The sequence below is a fragment of the Mycteria americana genome, chromosome 12, assembly GCF_035582795.1.
Source record: "Mycteria americana isolate JAX WOST 10 ecotype Jacksonville Zoo and Gardens chromosome 12, USCA_MyAme_1.0, whole genome shotgun sequence".
Lineage (NCBI taxonomy): Eukaryota > Metazoa > Chordata > Aves > Ciconiiformes > Ciconiidae > Mycteria > Mycteria americana.
In genome coordinates this window covers 457,881-475,935 of record NC_134376.1, presented here as the reverse complement: position 1 = coordinate 475,935, position 18,055 = coordinate 457,881, and the positions used below count along the sequence as shown (strand labels likewise).

Genomic DNA, 18,055 nt, shown 5'->3' with positions numbered 1-18,055 from the left:
GTGGTTTGAACCTGCTGTGCAACACACAGTGGCAAAAGCAGAGAAGAGGCGAGGTTGCGCGATCTGGTGGACTACCTTTTTAGAGCACCACTATAGTCCACTGTTTCCACGCACAAACTGTGTGTAAAGCATAGCTAGGTGACTCATTGTGAAATGTAGTCCACTCCCACAATGATGCGTATTATATTCCTTTAAAAATCATTATGGAGAGAATTTCCAGGGCAGAGGAAGTTGCACAGCATTTTCATGGTTTGTTACAACATGAAGGGATCCAGAGTGTATGCTGCTTCTCTTCTCTTCACTGCAGTGACCCAGAAAGTTCTCTTCCTCAAGAGCTCCAGCCTGCTTGAACTAGAGTTGCTCACAAATAAACGGAGGACGTTCCTTTTCAGAACGTGGATGAAAACATACCCTTAATTTTTCTGTTAATTCTCCTCACCATGGCAAGTAGCTGCTCATTTCCAGAGCACAATGGGAGCATGACCTGACTTTGCAGGATGCCAAGCGCTTCCTACCTGGCCAGCCTCTCCGAACGCAATGTGAGGAGTTTTGCTACCACCGGCACCATATGAGGTGGGTCCGCAGCTGCTCAAGAAGAGTCAAAACCAAAATTCCACTCTATATCAAGTGCAGCATCTTGGAACTAGTCAGGAAGAGGCAGCAGAGCGGCAGGGGCTTCTGCCACTGCAGCAAGCGTCCATCTACAATCTGCCCGTATGGAGAAAGAAAAAAACGGGTCCAGTCTGAGAAGGACAGAGAACAATGCTCAGAAGCAGCCCCCGATTCCTGCTGGGCACACACAGAGCCACAACAGAGTGGAGCTTCAGTCTTCCTGCCACAATTCAAGCAGTGACACCAAGCTATATACAACACAGAGAGATGCTGGGCAAAACTGAGAAGTCTGAGCTTGATGTGTTTCTCTCCTGCATTTTCTCACAACCGCCAATATTATTATAGTGACGCACAACACCAGAGAATATAATTGCTGTAGTGATTACTTACAGCCATTACATTAAGCTTTAAAATGCTCCTTTCAAATTGAACAATGTTTTTTCAAAGTCAACAGCTGGTTCACAGCTTGAAAGCAACAGTTAAGATAAATTAAATAACAAGGGTAATAAAATCACCAACTAAATTTAATCTCTGAAGCATACGCAAACTCCAGCAAAGCCTTTAAAATACCTTTTAAAAACATCCACAGAAACAAAAGTCAATACAACCAACAATTATACTGTGCTCATTAATAAGAATGTGATGTATGAACACAAATAACTGTGTATACTTCTAAATATACTTAAAACAGAGCACAAAACCAAATTCATGCAGCATTTATAGCCCTAGTCTGGGGGATAAATCAAACAGAAGTTTCAAATGAGATTTGTAAATCTTGGGAGGAAGAAAAAAATGTTTATATATATATCCTTCCTCTTAAGGTACATACATATATATAAAGTATGGTTAATGAAAATGACACTTCCCTACCCTTAGGATAAAAAAGTGATCTGGTGTGCATTCAAGATCAGTACAATGCAGGAGCCTTACCAGCTCCTGAGATGCACTACTGGAACGACAGGCAAGACTTACATTTCTAGAGTGTACGACTTCATTTAAATGCCAAGAGACTTTTCTCTGGCCTGATCTTCTGTTTGCCATTGGGAGAACACTATTCACAATGCAAATGGCCTCTGCTTGGCTAGCAATGAAGTGCTGAAGCTACACATCCATTCGGATGAAGCAGAGAAATGTAAAGGAGCCATGCCCTGGCTTTCTTCCACACTTCTGTCAGAAAAGCTTTCCACCTACCACGCTGCTCCAAACAGGCCGACTAGCAAGCAAGCTGCCTCTTTGCCTCCATCCTTTATACTGTTGATCAGCTGTTCAGCATTTTACATCCTATCGCACTTGAAAATGAGAATGACACAAGAATCAAGAATAAATATCCCACCTTCTCTATCACAACTGGGGTTTTTGCCATATCAGAAAGGCTGTTTCTCATCAATACTCATTAGCAAGAAGAAATATCCCAAATCAGTTTTCCTTGTAAATCTTTCCAGTAGGCAGACAGATCTGGCGTCACAGTTTTACAACACACGTATATGAGACAGGTGTATTGCAACAGACAGGTACATTCTTTGAGTTACACACCATTTTCCTTCCTTCCTTGTTGTTCATCCCTGGCAAGCAGCAATAGGGACTATGACAGAAAGAAGGGATTAGCCAGCCACTTGCTCTAGAACTGGGACTACCTGTGTCGCAAAAACTCCACTAAGTACACATCCCAAAGAATGAGAGAATATGTCAAAGAGGATGTACCTCATTATTTTTAAGAAGAGGCATCGCTGTGAAGGTGGATTACACCAAATATTTTCCTACACTTGGTGCACAAACAAGATTTTGGCAAGCACTCAGAACAAGAGGACATGTTGGCATATATTCAGTACGTGGTTCACCTCATCTACATTTATCTGCCGAAAAGGCGAGAAGGTCATCTAAGATAGATAGTCTTTTAGCTTCCTTCTGCAGCCTGAGGAGAGAGAGAGAGACACCCACAGAGTGCAATTTATTTCACTTTGCTTGCCTACCCTACGTATCCCATCTCAGGCGGGGATGGACCCCCCTCTCTCAAACAACTCAAGAGAGCCCAGAGGACTGGCTTAGGCTGGACACCTAGTGGACTCTGGCCTAGTCTAAAATTAAATCTCCTACCTAGAGTCCAGCTGAGACAACAGAAAGAGGACCGACTGCTATAAAGATTTTTTTAAAGATTTGTTGTAAAGATTTTTTGTTTCTTTTAATCTTGAAGGAGCTGTCTGAACATGTTTGCAAATATGAAGGAGATTCAAGTTGATGCAAGCAAAAAAAAAGAAATAACTAAATTTTAAAAATAGTCTAACTTACATAATTTCCATCCAGCAAAGGTAACTAAGGCTACATATGTAAGCAATACTAATACTGACTATGTCTCAGTTGCATCTCAGCACTGACACATATGTCCCAGATGGATGTTACATAATGTTTTTGGAAAAATAATTGTTTTCCAGTGATTTCTGAAAGTAGAACTGCGTGTGCTGTTATAGCCTGCTCCAGAAAGAACATTGTGTGTCCTACACACACTGCAACGAAATGCATTCCAAAGTGCCATGCAAAATGTCACCTTTCTCGCTTCAAGTTATTCCATCTAGTAATATCAGAGAAATTATGACAATATGTTGTTCTACATGAAAGTACATGACAGCGCTATTTGTGAGACCTGGCAGCTGCCACTCTTGGCAGAGCAGATGGCAGTGATAAAAACACAATGCAGGGAACAGGTTGATAAAGACATATCTGTCATTACACTTTCGCTGTACAATTACACTCAACTCCAAGATACAATCGAAACGCATGGCTGTGTCACTCTCGAGCAGGAAGACCTTGCTTATCTGAGGAAAATAACTCTTGTATAACAATTAATTCTGTACATATTGTTAATCAGAATCATTCATCTCCTGTCCACAGGAGCAGAAAAAGCAGCCAGGAAAGACATCCAAAGGCTTTAAAGTCTTATGTGTTCATACTTTTGTTCTTGCAGAGGGAGAGACAACTATTCATGCCCTGTAATGGAAAATCAGACTCAGGCATGATAACAAACACTCTCACAGCAATCATCAATTTACACTCCCATCTGAGGACCAGACGGCACGTTAGCTCCCATTTTCCCTTTTTTTTTCCTTTTTTTTTTTTTTTTTTTTGAGGGGGGGGACAGGACACGACAGGACTGGAGGGGGACGGGGGGACGGGAGGGCAGTGCACGTTAAATGAGTATAATGCTCATGGAAGGTACCAGCCAACCACTCCTGGAAGCAGAAACAGTCTACCTACCCTAAGGCACACACGGCAGGGCAGCAGCAGTACCAGCCTCTCCTCCCCTTCATCCCTGCCCCAGGCAGAGAGGGCCATCGCGAACACTGACAGGCACTTCTCTGCTGCGATGGCTAGTGAGAGCAACCATGAGAGCATCTTCCCGATGCAGATGGCTGGAGGGGCATCGATTGCCATCATCTCATAGAAGCACCACAATCGTCAGCAGCAGTCGCTACCAGCGTGGAGCCAGTAACCCTGACGGGGCAGAGCTTCAGGTACCCGCAGCAGCACAGCGGCTGGACGTCAGTCCTGCAGGGAGACCGTCAGAGCACCAACATCCAACTAAACAGCTTTCTCTCACTTTGCAGAATGAAGACTCTACAGATGCCAGTTCGGCTTAGATCAACCACTGGAAACACTGACTCAGAGAACAAGGGTGCTAAACAATATTCATAGCCTGTTAACTCCGTTAAAACACTTGGTTATAGTAAGGCTTTCTTTTTAAATGGGCAAACTAATAAAATCAACTCGAATTTTAAGTTCTAGCTGAAAATCTGTTAGCTTTTGTAACAGAGAATCTAGACCTGGGGCATGAACATAAAATGCATATATAACGTTTACTTTAATATATGACCTCCAACCATGGTACTTTTTTAATGTTGATTCCATCCTTGCTTATTAAGTAATCAGAGTAATTAATCTTGCAGTACCTGTGTACTAGTTTTGAAATGTCTGTAAAATAAAGAATAAGAATGTTTTTAGCACTATATATGTTCTTACAAGATGTTAGTGGAGTCCACTTGTATTTTCCAAGATAAACAAAAATTAATCTCTAACAACACAATAATTAATGATATGTAATGTAAGACTAATGTACCGGTAATTAACATGATAAAATATAACATGGCTGATAAACAACCAATAGCTACAGCTAAATGCATATATAATTGAAATAGTTAGGAATAAAGACTAGCAGGTTTTAAACCTTTGTATAGTCAGAGAAAGAGCTGCTTTCCTAGGAAAACAGTGCTCATATCTGTCACTCATTTTGCTTCTACTAGAACAAAAGATAGTAAGCCTGATAATAACCTGTTAAGATATTCTACTTGCAATTCTTATATAAGATTTGCTATACTATTACATTTAAATCTCTGTGGTTTATTGTGCAAGCATACATTATATCCTGATACAATTTCAAAAACTTGAGTTAGTTTAGGAAACTGAGTGGCAGCCTGAAGGAGCTGAGTGGCAGCCTGAAGTCCTGAGGAGATGCAAAACCTTTGGTGCTGCTGTTGGGCTCCTGCAGCGATTGTCCATGAAATTACCCAGCATAAGAACACACATACAAGAGCACCAGAAAGGACACGAGTCACGGCGCACCTGGGATTTGAGACAAGGTGGTCCAACAGCAGTTTCCTCACACTTGGATCCCTTTTTGCCCATTCTGCTAATACATCAGAGAGGCAACTGACGGAAGCCACCGGAGAGAGCTGCCGTGCTTTGCATGCCGTTGCTCACGCTGGCCGAGCACTGCAGAAGTGCTAGAATTGGACCCAGGATGCTCTCCAGAAACGCCCTTGCATGGCTGTATGTGACATGGTAGTGGAGAGGGTTTCATCTTTAATAAAAACTCCAAAGTCAACCCATCTGACACTATTTTGCCCATCAGCAGTGCAAGTAATTTACAAGTCCCTACTTGGGTTTATATATCTGGGGCGTCTGTTCAGCTTTTATTACTTCTGGCCTTGGCTCCCACACTCCTCCACAGATCAAATAACTGCCTTATTTCCCTATTTGCTAATTCTAACAGCTGGTTATTACTCACCAGACTCCTGCTATACTTACCTGGGGAAGAATCATAAATAAATGTGTACAAGCAAGCAGATGCTGTCATTTTAAAAATTGATCCACCTAGTAAAAATGTCCTACTTAGGACTCAAGTGGTGAATCACTGAGCATGTGTCTTGATGTTATCTTAATAAAATCCAAAAACAATTGCAGGACTTTGTTCACTAATTCAAATTAGTAAATGAGGAAAGAGTGTTATAAAAGAGAATATTACTACAAATAAATAATTAAATTCTGAACAGGCCAAACACCTGCTCTTTCCAATGAAGACAATGGCGAGACAAGATACAGGGCAATTTTTGATATTTGGTGTAACTAATCACTTTTCCACCAGTGGCAGACCAGGTAACATCAAGTAACCGTGGGTCCTGGAATCTATGACTGTAAACAGAAGAGAGAAATACGTATGGATTATCAGACTTCATTATCTCTCTTAACTGCGTGCCTGTTTATTTGGGGTTTTTTAAATAGGTAATTTCTTTCTGAATGTCAGTGCTAGGAGAAAGTGAGCTGCCTGGAGCACATGTAAAAAATACACAGAATATCAAAGAGAAAAAAGTGCTTTGCAGACTATACTGCAGGAAGCAGCAGGGAAAAAATCTTGGTACCAACTTTTCCTCCATGTTTTAAAAGGGACATCTTTCTGCAAGGTTAGGCAGTTTGGCTACCAAAATCTTTTAAAAATTTACTTCTGATGAAAGCAGCACAAGCTTCAGTGATGGTGGCATAATCCACAGAGAAACGAGACTCTCTTTCACATCAATTTCTGCAGGTTACACAGATGACAATGATCTTTGTTCGTTGCCAGCAGGAATTAAATTATCTCTTGTTGACTTAGAACGGAAAAGTCTAGCACTGAAGTCACCCACTTCCTTGGTCAGACAGCTCACAACAAAAAATATCCGCGTTAGTGTACAGACATTTCAAACCTAGTACGCATGTACTGCAAGGTTAATTACTCTGACAGCAAGACTTCCCAATTCAGCTTTTGCACATCTGTTGGGTTTTTCTCCAACAAAGGCAATTTCAACCAAATTGCTAAGATGCAGTATATTATGAGATTTTAGTGGATTTTCCTCCTAGACTAAAGACCAAACACACTACGACAAGACTTACTACACACCTGAAAACCTATCTGTATTAGCTTAGCAGGTATACAGCTCAGCCCTTTCAAGACTACTGATGCTATATCAGCATTCAAACCATTGCACCAAAATATGGCTGACTAGAAATAATTGTCTTCCAGTGTACGCTCAAAGAGAAACACTGAACCTCCCTGAATACCCACAAACTAAACCCGACTCCCAGTTGGTTCTTCACCTACAGTAAAACCGATAAAGCTTATCATGGCCTCAATGCCCCACTATTGTGCTAGAGATTACATTTTCAGACCTTGGTGTTATTTAAAATACCAGAAAGAAAATCCAAATCTTCAAAATGTAATCTGTGAAAATATTCCTAATATTTAAACTAGGAAAACTATGATTTAGCGAGAATTGTATTAACCAACTTAAAGAGGAATAGAAGTTAATACAAATGGCAATAAAAACTGAACAGTCCATAAGCAGAAGACTGGCAACACTTGCTAGCATCATAAATTACAAATATTGAACACAAGGTCTAACAAGAAGCTTTCCTTGCCAGTTAAATACTTTCTCCTATAGCAGCATATATTAACATTTAGCAATCAAGGAGAAAATTCTAGATGAAGGTGCTAAAATCACACAGTCACAGGACGAATTTAAGGTGCCAAGAGAAAGGCAGTTAGAAGACAGAGAATAGATGGGCCAGCATGACAAGCCAATGCAGCAAGTCTAAAGTGTGACAGAAGAAGAGGAAGTCATTCGAGCAAGACAGCTGGGAACGGGGTAGAGGAGAGTCACAAGCAGCAGTAGCAGCGACAGGAGGACTCAAATCAACTCTTTTTTTTGAAAGCACTAGCAACTGAGCATGGACACAGAAGAATGAGTGGCGTTGTCTCAGTACAAAAGGTGATGATTTTAACTTTTTCTGTAAACGTAGCATTTTGCATCAAGTCTGAAGATTTCAACCCCAGACAAGTGACACTTAAAATTTTTCAGGAGTTACAAATTCCTCATTTCTTGTTATGTTGCTTTAGATTTTGGGTCGACATTCCTCAGAGTTGCTGAATTTTAAGTAAAATAATATTGTCTTTGCAGTCAAGTATTAAGTACTGAGAACACGTTCAGGCACATTATCAAAGCGAGCTGGGGCTGAAAGATGCCATGCAAAGTGTGTTAGAAGATTGAGGTGCATAGTCCATACAGGAAGCACGTCTTAAGCACAGATTAAAAGCATGCAGCATAAACCACCAAAAGGACATTGCCTCACAGCAGCATTCATCCCTGACCTTTCTAGGGTCCTCTCATGTTACTCAGATCAGCAGGCTTTCTTTGCAATACTTAAGATCAGCATTGACTAGTGTACCTCCCGGTCTTCCAGGAGTCATCTACTTGTTAATAGCTGTCCCACTTTTGGAACAGAGAGATGCTGAAGTGAAACAGCTATCTTCCTCATACCATCACTATATGGTTAACATGGAAGCTACAGTAGAAAGAAAACTAGCTTGGATTTAGACGTTCCCCTTCAATGCAAAGAGCTGCGTCAATCATACCATTACTAAATGCAGTAGACTCGCTGGCCAAGGGCCCAAGTGACAGTATCTAGACTGAGTCGTGGTGATATTACACGGCTCACGGAGATCTGGACTACAGTTTCACAGAGCCTTTAACCCAGCAAAAAAACAGCAAGGCCACCAAAAGGAATCGCTCCACTTTCTTCACCCACGTAAACCCCCTATTGCCGCCTTCTTTACATCTGGAAAAGCATACACAGTTATGGGATGAACCAGGTGATGAGACTGATCTGGGCTAAAACTAACCTAAGAAAATGAGTACTTTTTAATCTAGAAGAGGTTTCCATTCCAGTTCGTTACGTGGCTGCACCACAGACTTGCAGCCCAGCAGCACAAGGGCGCAAACGCAAGACAGAACCGCCGGGAGTGAGCGGGACTGCTCCTCCCGCCGCGGCACGCCGGAGCAGCGGCTGACAGCAGCCCGGAAACTCTCGGGTATGAAAACGCATTCTGAAGAACGCCACCACGAGCAGCGCAAAGAAGCGCCTGCACCCGCCGCGCCAGCGGTCGAGGAGGCGCACGGCCGAGAGGCCGCCACGCCCGCCACCAGCCCGCCGCCACCAGCCGCCCACCGGCCCCTCCGCCGGGCAGCCAGGGCCGCCCGAAGGGGCCCCGCCGCGGCCGAAGCCAGCGGCGGCCCCGCAGGGCCCACCCGCGGCGGGCGAGGCGAGCGCGCCGTGGGCGGGCGGCGGGGGCCCCAGGGGCTGCGCGGGGCTCGCCGCGGGGGCGGGCGGCCCCGGTCGCCATTCCCGCGGCAGCCCCCTCCCGCTACGCGAGGCCAGCGGCTCCTTGCGGAGCCGCCCGGCGGCGGCGCCCCGGGCCGCGCCAGGCCACCGGCCTCGCTGCCGCACGGGCGGCGCGGGGCGGAGCCGCGGGCGGGACCGGCCCCGCAGGCGAGCGGCGCCGCGCCGCAGCCCCGACCCGCGCCGGGCGGGCCGTCCCGCCGCGGCCCGCCCCCGAGGCCCGCGCAGGCCCGGCAGCGCCGCGGAAGCTGGCAGCCGGCGCGCTGCCATGGCGGCGCCCGGCGGCGCGGAAGGCCCGGCGGGCCCGGCAGCCGGCCCTGCGGCGGGCGGCGCGCTGTGGGCAGAGGTACGGGCGCTGCTGCCCGGCGCCGAGGAGGGGCTGACCTTGGCGCTGAGCGGCGAGGTGGAGGACTGCGTCTTGCCGCTGCTGCGTCGGGCCCGCGGGCTGCTCTACGGCGAGGCGGGCCGGCCCTGCGGGGCGGCGGCGGCGGCGCTGCGGCGCCTGGGCGACGTCCTGCGCGACTACTCGTGGGAGAAGCTGAACGCGGGGCCCTGGCGGGAGGTCAGCAAGGCCTGGCGGCAGGTCTACGCCTACGGCTGCCTTTTCGGGGCGCTGGCCGAGGTCGCCGCCGGCCGCCCGCTGGCGCCTGCCGTCCGCCTCTGCGACATGGGGCTGCTCATGGGCGCCTCCGTCCTGGACAACGTCCTCGCCCGCCTCGTCCGCGTCCTGCAGGCGCACCTGCCCGGCGGGAAGCGGCGCGCCGCAGCCGAGGGGAGCGCCAAGGTACCGCTCGCCCGCCGCCCTGAGGCGACCTGGCCCCCGGGCTCTCCCGCCCGGCTCCCTCCTCCTCTCGGCCCCCCCCCCCTTGCCCTCGCGGCCCCGCCCCGTGGGCTCCCCGCCACCCTCCCCCCGTCGCGCCCCCTCGTTCGTTCTGCCCCCCTGCCCTCGTTCTCCCGCCGCCGGGGCGAGGCCGGGCTCCCTCGGGCTCCCCTCCCCGGCGTCTGTTCACACACACACACGCCCCCCCCCCCCCCCCGCCGTTCCCGGGGCCCCTCCGGCAGTACGCGGCCCGGCGCAGGGCGAGGCGGGCCGGGCGGGCGGGGAGGCCGCGGAGGCCTTCGCTAGCAGCTGCTGAGGGAGGACGTCTCTGTTCCAGAGGGTCCGGACTGACCCCCCTCCAGTCCCTGTTGTGCAGCCAGAAGTTGCGCTTCCACGTGTTCGCTGCCCTTCGCTGGAGCATTTCAGAGACAACTATCTAATTCCGCAGAAGCCTGTGGTCTTAGAGGGGATTATTGACCACTGGCCCTGTATGAAGAAGTGGAGGTGAGAAATAAGAGTTTCTTCCCTGTCCTGGTAAGGGCGAGGATCGCTTTCTGTGTCAGGTATCTTGATGCTCAGTAGAGCAGTAGAGACCTTCACAGAAGACAGGGGCCATTGGGAGTGACTTTTGTCGGCAGCACCTTCCTGCTGCAGCGTTGCCTTTGCTCTGTAGACGTTGCCCCATAGATGAGGGAAGTGCATCGAACCGTCCAGAGCATTGCACGGTACGTGCTGCAGTGTGCCGGGGAAACCCAGTCCTGGCCGGGACAGGGCTGGAAGGCAGCCCTCAGCCCTGCCTGCCGGGGCTGTGCAGGGAGCGCTCTGGCGGATTGCTGATGCTGCGTGTTGCTCAGCTGGAAACCAGGGACAAGCATGCGCTGCTAACTGTTGCAGTGAGCTGCTCACCTCTGAACTGGGTCTGTGTTGGACGCAGATCAGTGATTTTTACGTCTCAGAACTTGCTGATAATTAGCGCAATGGAAGTTGAATTTCAGAGATGTGTGAGTAGGCATGATTGGCTTCTCATTCCCAAGTACAAGCACTGATGTTTGTTCAGTGTCGTGTTTGAGTGCTGAGTTTCAGACGCTGCCATTCAGGAGTGAGTAATAACATTGTGCTGCTTGTGTAATGTAGGCAATGGAGCCAACATTTCCAATACTGAGAATTGAATATTTGTGAGATAAAGCTCATGATTCCTTAGAAAAGGGGAAAAAACACTCGTGCTTAGGTTGAGCAATTGCTTTCTTTCCACAGCCAAGGGTAAAATTGACATTAACTGAACACACTTGTTGTTTCATAAGGGTTTTATTCTTTTTTGAGGGAAGGTACTCCACTGCTTAACTTCAGACACTTAAAAAGATGAGCTTCTCCATTTAGTTAATATCATTTGTCAGTGGAGAGATGTATACCACCCATCAAAGTTATTTCTCTGACTTTAGCCAGGGTAGATATTATTGGCACCTGTATACAGAATTTGGCACTGACAGAGAGTTCATCTAGCATTAAAGATAAAAAGATAAAACATTTTATTTAGCAAACGTGGCAGCAGGCAGCAAAAAGATTAGCCATCCTTAGTCAAGAGAGGCTAACAGCTTAAATCTCCTTAGCTCGTAAGGAAACAATAGTTGACTGAGGTAAAAAAGGTTTTAAAACAACAAAACAGACAGTTGTGGCGTAATGTACACGCAAACTTGACTGCTTGCTTCCTTGCTCCTTGCATCCTTTTCTGCTGCCTCTTGTCTCTGGTTGGTTGGTCTTAGAGAGAAGAAACTCATGGTAGTAGAGTTTTATTACTCTAAAAGATTGATTTTGATTGATTGCTTACATTGAAAATTAGTAAGAAGAGCAGTATAAAAAGATAATAGAACTTTCTTTATTTCAGTGTGGACTATTTTTGTCAAGTCGCAGGGTGCCGCACAGTCCCCGTGGAACTGGGTACCCGATACACCGATGAGGAATGGTCTCAGAAGCTCATGACTGTCAGTGACTTCATCAACCAGTATATTGTGAATGAGGTCTGTTACTCTCATTTTGTTTCATCTCTAAATACAGCAGTGTGTTACTGGTACACAATTCCTGCTTAGAACAAACATTGCTTAGAGGCAATGTCAAGGGAGAAGGTATGCTATAAGCACAACTCTGAATTAAAAGGTTTGACATTTTCAAGATCTGAAGCTACAAATAGTTATTGCGACAATAGCTAGGCTTGATTTTTATATATAATTGAATGTACAGCAGCTGGAATTTGATGAATAGATAGATACCTTCTGCAGTAAAAGCCTGAATGGTGGAGTCTAAGGATAAGGGATCCTCAGCCAGCAGTTTTGTTCCTCTTGGTTATTAAACTGCTTAGTGAGATCTAGGGTCAAGATCCAAATTCATGTGCCACCAGGTAAAAAAATTAAAAGTTGATTGGCAGTTGAATGTCCTTTTACTTTCACAGCTGAGGATCTGAAGCCCTCATTTCTATTTCTTAGTCTTCTGGCAGGAAGGACCATGTGCCATTGCAAATTGGTCGGTGGTGCAGCCTGGAATAGAATATCGAGATACTTACAGGGTGTGAAGGTGAACTAGTCTGTGTACCAGCAGGGTCTAGCTGTAAAGATGCAGAGCATTGTCACAGGATTGCAATAGAACTGTCAAGACTCCGTAGGATTATAGCTAGGCTTCTTCCAGTAACCTGAGCTAGATAATTTGCTGATTGTGGGGATATATCTACACTCTTACAGTTTCTGTGTAGCTGTAAGTTACTATTTCAGAAGACCCCTTATACTAGTCAACTGTTGAAACAATTCTAGTACTCTGAAATAGGGCGTTGGAAATGTATGTTACCTATAAGTAAATTCTACTCACCTTTAAGTAAGTTAACTGACTGAGAAGTCTTACCCTATATGTCACTATGCATTTTTTTCTTTCTCTGCTGTAATTTCAGAACACTGTAGGATACCTTGCCCAGCACCAGCTTTTTGATCAGGTAAGACTGAGTGAATGTTTTTATCTTTCTGCAGTCCAGTGTTCCCTTTGTAGCACAAGTCATCTCTGAGGATGTCAACTCTACTAGATGGAAGGGCATATGGAGAATTCACAGTATTTCTTAAGTTTCTATTTCCACAATTTGAAGGAACGGAGGGAGGGGTTTGTTCCATTTGGCTGAAAGGCATGGAAACAAAACCCTTTCAGGGTTGAAGACATTCGATCTTAGTGCTGTTTCGGTACAAGGTAGCATATACTTCGAGGGGTATCGCCTGGAAAGCAGCATTTCCCCAAAGAATATGTAAGTCAGGGAAGAGATTTGGACAGGAAACAGTCTTCAGTGGTGATACGTTCTGAAATGTCATTCCAGTTAACCAGAGATTAGGTTGGTGGGAGATGTAAAAAGGAATCTCACAAAGAAGCAAGCTTAGTGTATAAAAGATCAGCTGCTCCTTTTCCATGAACAGCAAACCTACTTATTCTTGTGGGTTTCTCTGGTTTCTGCTAAAGCAAAGGGTCTCTGAAGAATGAGAAACCCCTTTCTTTCTCCCACCTCTCCTCGCAACAGAATCTGCTTGCTAGGACAGAAAGCGTGAGGACATTTCCTGCAGGTTCCTAGCAGTTCCGCTACTTCTCTCCTGCCTTTGCTGGACAAGCAGGTCATTTGTTTTCTTTGTGTCAAGCCTTGTTCCTTGGTTCTATGAATTACATACCTTTGGCAAGTCAGCACGTACCCTTTCTAATGTTTATTTCCTTATGGGAGTAGATCCCAGAACTGAAAGAGGATATCAGTATCCCTGACTACTGCTGCCTGGGGGAAGGGGAAGAAGATGACATCACCATTAACGCTTGGTTTGGTCCAGAAGGCACTATCTCACCTCTTCATCAGGATCCCCAGCAAAATTTTTTAGCGCAGGTCTGTACTCTACTTACTCTGCACATGCCATTAATGCTATAGCTGGAAAAAATGCTTATGGTATGTAAGTGTTAGAGACAAGGGTAGCGGACAGCTTGACGAACAATTGGAGGATAGAGAATATGCAGGTATTATTTTTCTATTCTATTGCATTTGTCGCTACTGCAGCTTAATACTCAGTGTAATCCTCTAGGCCACAAGTGCTCCTCATTAAGATAGACCAGTACTTAGCCTCATTTTACAGATGATAAATGGAAATCACAAGAAGCGGCTTTTCCAGGGTCACACAAGGAATTTGTAACAGAGTTGGGAAGAACCTGGATCCTGAAATGGTGTACCAAGGAACTTCCTTTTCTGGAACAGCAAGATTTTGGGGTGGACTTAGGTGCATACTTTAATCCACTTCAGGTTACCTAGTAAAATACCTATTTGTGCATGCATGGAGAGTCAGATAAAGTAATATTTGCACTGTGACCTCATTGCTGCTAAGTGCGTTACTGTTGGTAGGCTTCTTGATGATGACTTTTAGTGCAGAGTAACACAGTAAAATACTGGGGCCCTTTGTGGTGAGCGCTATACAAGTCCAAAGACGTATTCCTGGTCCAAGCAGTTGACAACTGTACATCTTCAAATGCTGATTGGTTTTTTGCTTACTGGAAGGAGATTGCTGTTTCTTCCTCCATCCCATCAGATTCTTGTAAAAAAAATATGGCTTACACTTTCAAACATTTTCCAGCAGGATCATGACACTGAATACTTTCTACTTGTGCTTATTTATGGGTTGAGCCTTAGTTCCTCTGTCCCAAACAGCTGCGTCTTGCTAACCTGTGTTTTCACTTGCAACTGAGTCTTAATTCAGGCCTTCCTACCGTGGGTTTTTACAACTGCCGTGCAATTACATATTGTATTTCTCTTCCCTGCTAACCTGCCTGACGCACACACACCCCCCACATTCTGAAAGGAAAATATCCTACTATACACACTATGTAAAGCTTGTGTGGCATTTTTTGGGTGGAAGTCCATTACAGGAGTTGTTGGACTGGGAAAAGAGTTCCCTTCCCTTACAAACTTCAGAACTTCAAATGGGAGATTATCTGCCAGTGCTGTAAAAGAGTTTGTAATTTGAACAACAGATCATCTGGCAGTTTTCAATTTTCAATTAAAACTGCCCTGCCTCTTGATGCCATTTACACTGTAGCTGTGGAGTACAGGAAGGCACAAGCACAGGTAACAAAGTGCAATGATCCTACTGGCTGGGTGGTAGCTGCTGCAGAGATCGTAGTGTTTCCATTAATGAGGAAACCAGTATCTGGAGATGCAGGCTGTTGCCAATTAGCTTGTGCATTCAGCCTTGCAATATACAGGGCCTTAACCCAGGGAGGCAAGTGAAGGAAGGAGCCATTAATGGCTCACAGCAGTCCATGTAACACCTGCTCCCCAAAAAAATTGAAGGATTCAGAGTGTGTGCTGGAGCAGTAACCAACACTTCCTTTACTTCCACACATCACCAAAAATATCACTTAACACTTGGTTCTTTAGAGAGTTAATTAATATCCATAATCCCTTTGGGGTGTGGAAGGCATCCTAAAAACACATGGACTGCCATAGTTATTCGGATCAATGCTCTAGTAGTTTAACCAGTGATAGTGAAGAGTAGGACGGGCAGGAATACACTGAAACTTGTCCAGCCTTTAGAATACGTTTACGTGCTGTCCATGAAGCAACAAACTCTAAACATCTAGCATTACAACTTGGGTGTTGATAAGATTTCAGGAAATCCTGTTCTATTGTATGGGAAGGGATGTTAAGATAGAGGAAGAGCAGCTTGGTTAGGAATAGTTTGGTAGCGTAATGCCAGCCCAGGGTATGGTGGTTAGTCATACTGACTTACCCTTTATGTGATAGTTCCAAACAAATATGATCATGCCTGGCCCTTGAAGAAATCTTGAATCCTGGCACAAGCAGCATGAATATTCACCCTGTGCCTTCTGTGGGCATTCCACTGGTATCAATGCAGGAGTCAGCTTTGACTCTTGCTTATTCTGCCACTTCATTTGAGGCACCTGTGACTTGCAAGTCAGTGTAGTGTTCAGGTTGGTCAGTCCACTTGCCTTATGAATTCTAGTCTTTCACTTAAGCACTCCAGTGAAAGAAGTGATTTAGTGGTAACACAAATAAGAGCTAAAGGAGTATATGGAAGCTTAGCAGTCACTCTGCGGCCTGCTGATGTGAACTGCACCGAAGACTCAACCTCTTAGTTCTTCTTCTAATTACTTTCTAGCTGCGTAGAGCCCAAACAACATGGTATAAATTGGGTGCCTTCAACTTTGAACTTAAAGTAATTTGGCTAAAGGCATTTCCTGGTATTTCAAATTCTTATCTGCTCCAAGGGAACAGGTACCTGAATTCCAATAGTCCGATTTGTTTTAACTTTTATTATAGCGGTGTCTGTTTATTACTAACAAAGATAATGATGTTTCTTGTAATTAGGTATATTTTACTGCTAAATGCCAGCTATGGCCCACAGTTTCCAGTAATGCACAGGTTAATGGCAGATGGAAAACATTTATTGTAATATATACAGGTATTTGGAAGAAAGTATATCCGTCTATATTCACCACAAGATTCAGAAAACCTGTACCCACATGAAAGCCAAATTCTTCACAACACTAGTCAGGTAAATAGTTGCCTGAAATTTTAATATCAGTAATGTTACTTTATCAAATCATATTTGAGTAAAGACATTCTACTATGATTGTTTTGGTTTTTTTATAGGTTGATGTGGAAGATCCTGACTTAGTTAAGTTTCCCAATTTCAGAAAGGCTGCATTTCAGTCCTGTATTCTGATGCCTGGACAGGTTCTGTTTATTCCAGTTAAATATTGGCACTATGTGCGATCGCTTGATATCAGCTTCTCTGTCAGTTTCTGGTGGTCATAGCTCTGAAGCATGCATAAAGTCTGTTAGCATTGTAATAGGAATTAAAAATCAGAAAAAGTAGCATCTGGCATCTTCTCACAAGAGAATTCTTTTTAAGCATGAGAATGTTCTTCCCTATCCAGAGGTTAGAGGTGGATTAAAAAAAAAACAAACAACAAACTCTTGCTTCAGCATGGTGAAAGAATCTGGATGGGTAAATGGAAAGAAGATGCTACAGCTACGTTATTTTTGTGGGTGTCTCTAATACGAACTCCTCATGAAGAGCATGTTAGGTCATCATCTTGTACGCGTGTGTACATCTGAAACAGTCCGGGCACTGCCAGGACTCTGCTTCAAACTGTATTTGGAACATCAGGATAGTGTTCTCTTCTAGTTGGATTTAATAACAGTAAAAATTGGAGTTACATAAACAATGAGGGATGGTGTTACCCAAAGGTTCAATACGTTAGAAGAAAAAAAAGCTACCGGGATGCAAGATACCCATCTCCTTGTCATGGTTTAGCCCCAGCCAGCAACTAAGCACCACACAGCCACTTGCTCACTCCGCCCCAGTGGGATGGGGGAGAGAATCAAAAGAATAAAAGTGAGAAAACCCATGGGTTGAGATAAAGACAGTTTAATAGGTAAAGCAAATGCCGCGCACGCAAGGAAAGCAAACCAAGGAATTCCTTCGCTCCTTCCCATGGGCAGGCAGCTGTTCAGCCATCTCCAGGAAAGCAGGGCTCCATCACGGGCAACAGTTACTTGGGAAGACAAATGCCATCGCTCCGAACATCCCCCCTTCCTTCTTCTTCCCCAGCTTTATATACTGAGCATGACACCGTATGGTATGGGATAGCCCTTTGGTCAGTTTGGATCAACTGTCCTGGCTGTGTCCCTTCCCAACTTCTTGTGCACCTGCCAGAGCATGGGAAGCTGAAAAGTCCTTGACGAGGGCAAACATTACTTAGTAACAACTAAAACATCTCTGTGTTATCAACACTGTTTTCAGCACAAATCCAAAACATAGCCCCATACCAGCCACTATAAAGAAAATTAACTCTATCTATCTCAGCTGAAACCAGGACTCTCCTATACGGAAAAAGTTACTAGTGTTAAGGCCTAGGAACAATTAATTGTAGTTAATCCATAGTTTATCTGCAGTTAAATAAACTGAAGCTTAATCATACTTTGATTAACCATCAGCTGAACTGCTGACACTCTGCCTTCTGCAGCATCACACATTTCTACTACGGAAAGATACACTGCCATTCCATTCTGGTACCTGGCAATATCTAGCCCTTGTCTTTTTCTCAAGTTGCTCTTAAAGGAAAGAG

The 18,055-nt window shown here is 45.1% G+C and overlaps 1 protein-coding gene and 1 long non-coding RNA gene across 7 annotated transcripts in view; one reads left to right on the top strand and one right to left on the bottom strand.

Moving 5' to 3' along the window:
• LOC142415910 (uncharacterized) overlaps positions 1-9,611 on the bottom strand; it is a 163,374-nt gene extending 153,763 nt beyond the window's left edge. For all 3 annotated transcript variants that reach the window (XR_012777579.1, XR_012777578.1, XR_012777577.1), the window contains exon 1: positions 9,475-9,611. This is a non-coding gene — a long non-coding RNA (uncharacterized LOC142415910). The remainder of the gene's footprint in view (positions 1-9,474) is intronic.
• On the top strand, positions 9,328-16,799 carry KDM8 (lysine demethylase 8). Of its 4 annotated transcripts, none has more exons than XM_075514825.1 (7): positions 9,330-9,652; positions 10,248-10,414; positions 11,793-11,925; positions 12,843-12,884; positions 13,650-13,799; positions 16,384-16,476; positions 16,575-16,799. In XM_075514825.1, exons 1-7 carry the CDS (start codon positions 9,359-9,361, stop codon positions 16,737-16,739), a joined length of 1,044 nt encoding a protein of 347 aa, XP_075370940.1. In that variant the 5' UTR covers positions 9,330-9,358; the 3' UTR covers positions 16,740-16,799. The 4 variants fall into 4 exon arrangements, with proteins under 4 accessions (XP_075370939.1, XP_075370938.1, XP_075370940.1 ...); XM_075514822.1 differs by having other exon boundaries at positions 9,330-9,874; XM_075514824.1 differs by lacking the exon at positions 13,650-13,799 and having other exon boundaries at positions 9,328-9,874.
• Positions 16,800-18,055: the final 1,256 nt, after the last annotated feature.

Excerpts from the sequence above, each read along its gene's own strand:
- KDM8 (XM_075514822.1), top strand. The coding sequence starts at position 9,359 with ATGGCGGCGCCCGGCGGCGCGGAAGGCCCGGCGGGCCCGGCAGCCGGC. Across the intron at positions 9,875-10,247 it reads CAGCCGAGGGGAGCGCCAAG|AGGGTCCGGACTGACCCCCC; the intron begins GTACCGCTCGCC and ends TCTCTGTTCCAG. Across the intron at positions 13,800-16,383 it reads AGCAAAATTTTTTAGCGCAG|GTATTTGGAAGAAAGTATAT; the intron begins GTCTGTACTCTA and ends TAATATATACAG.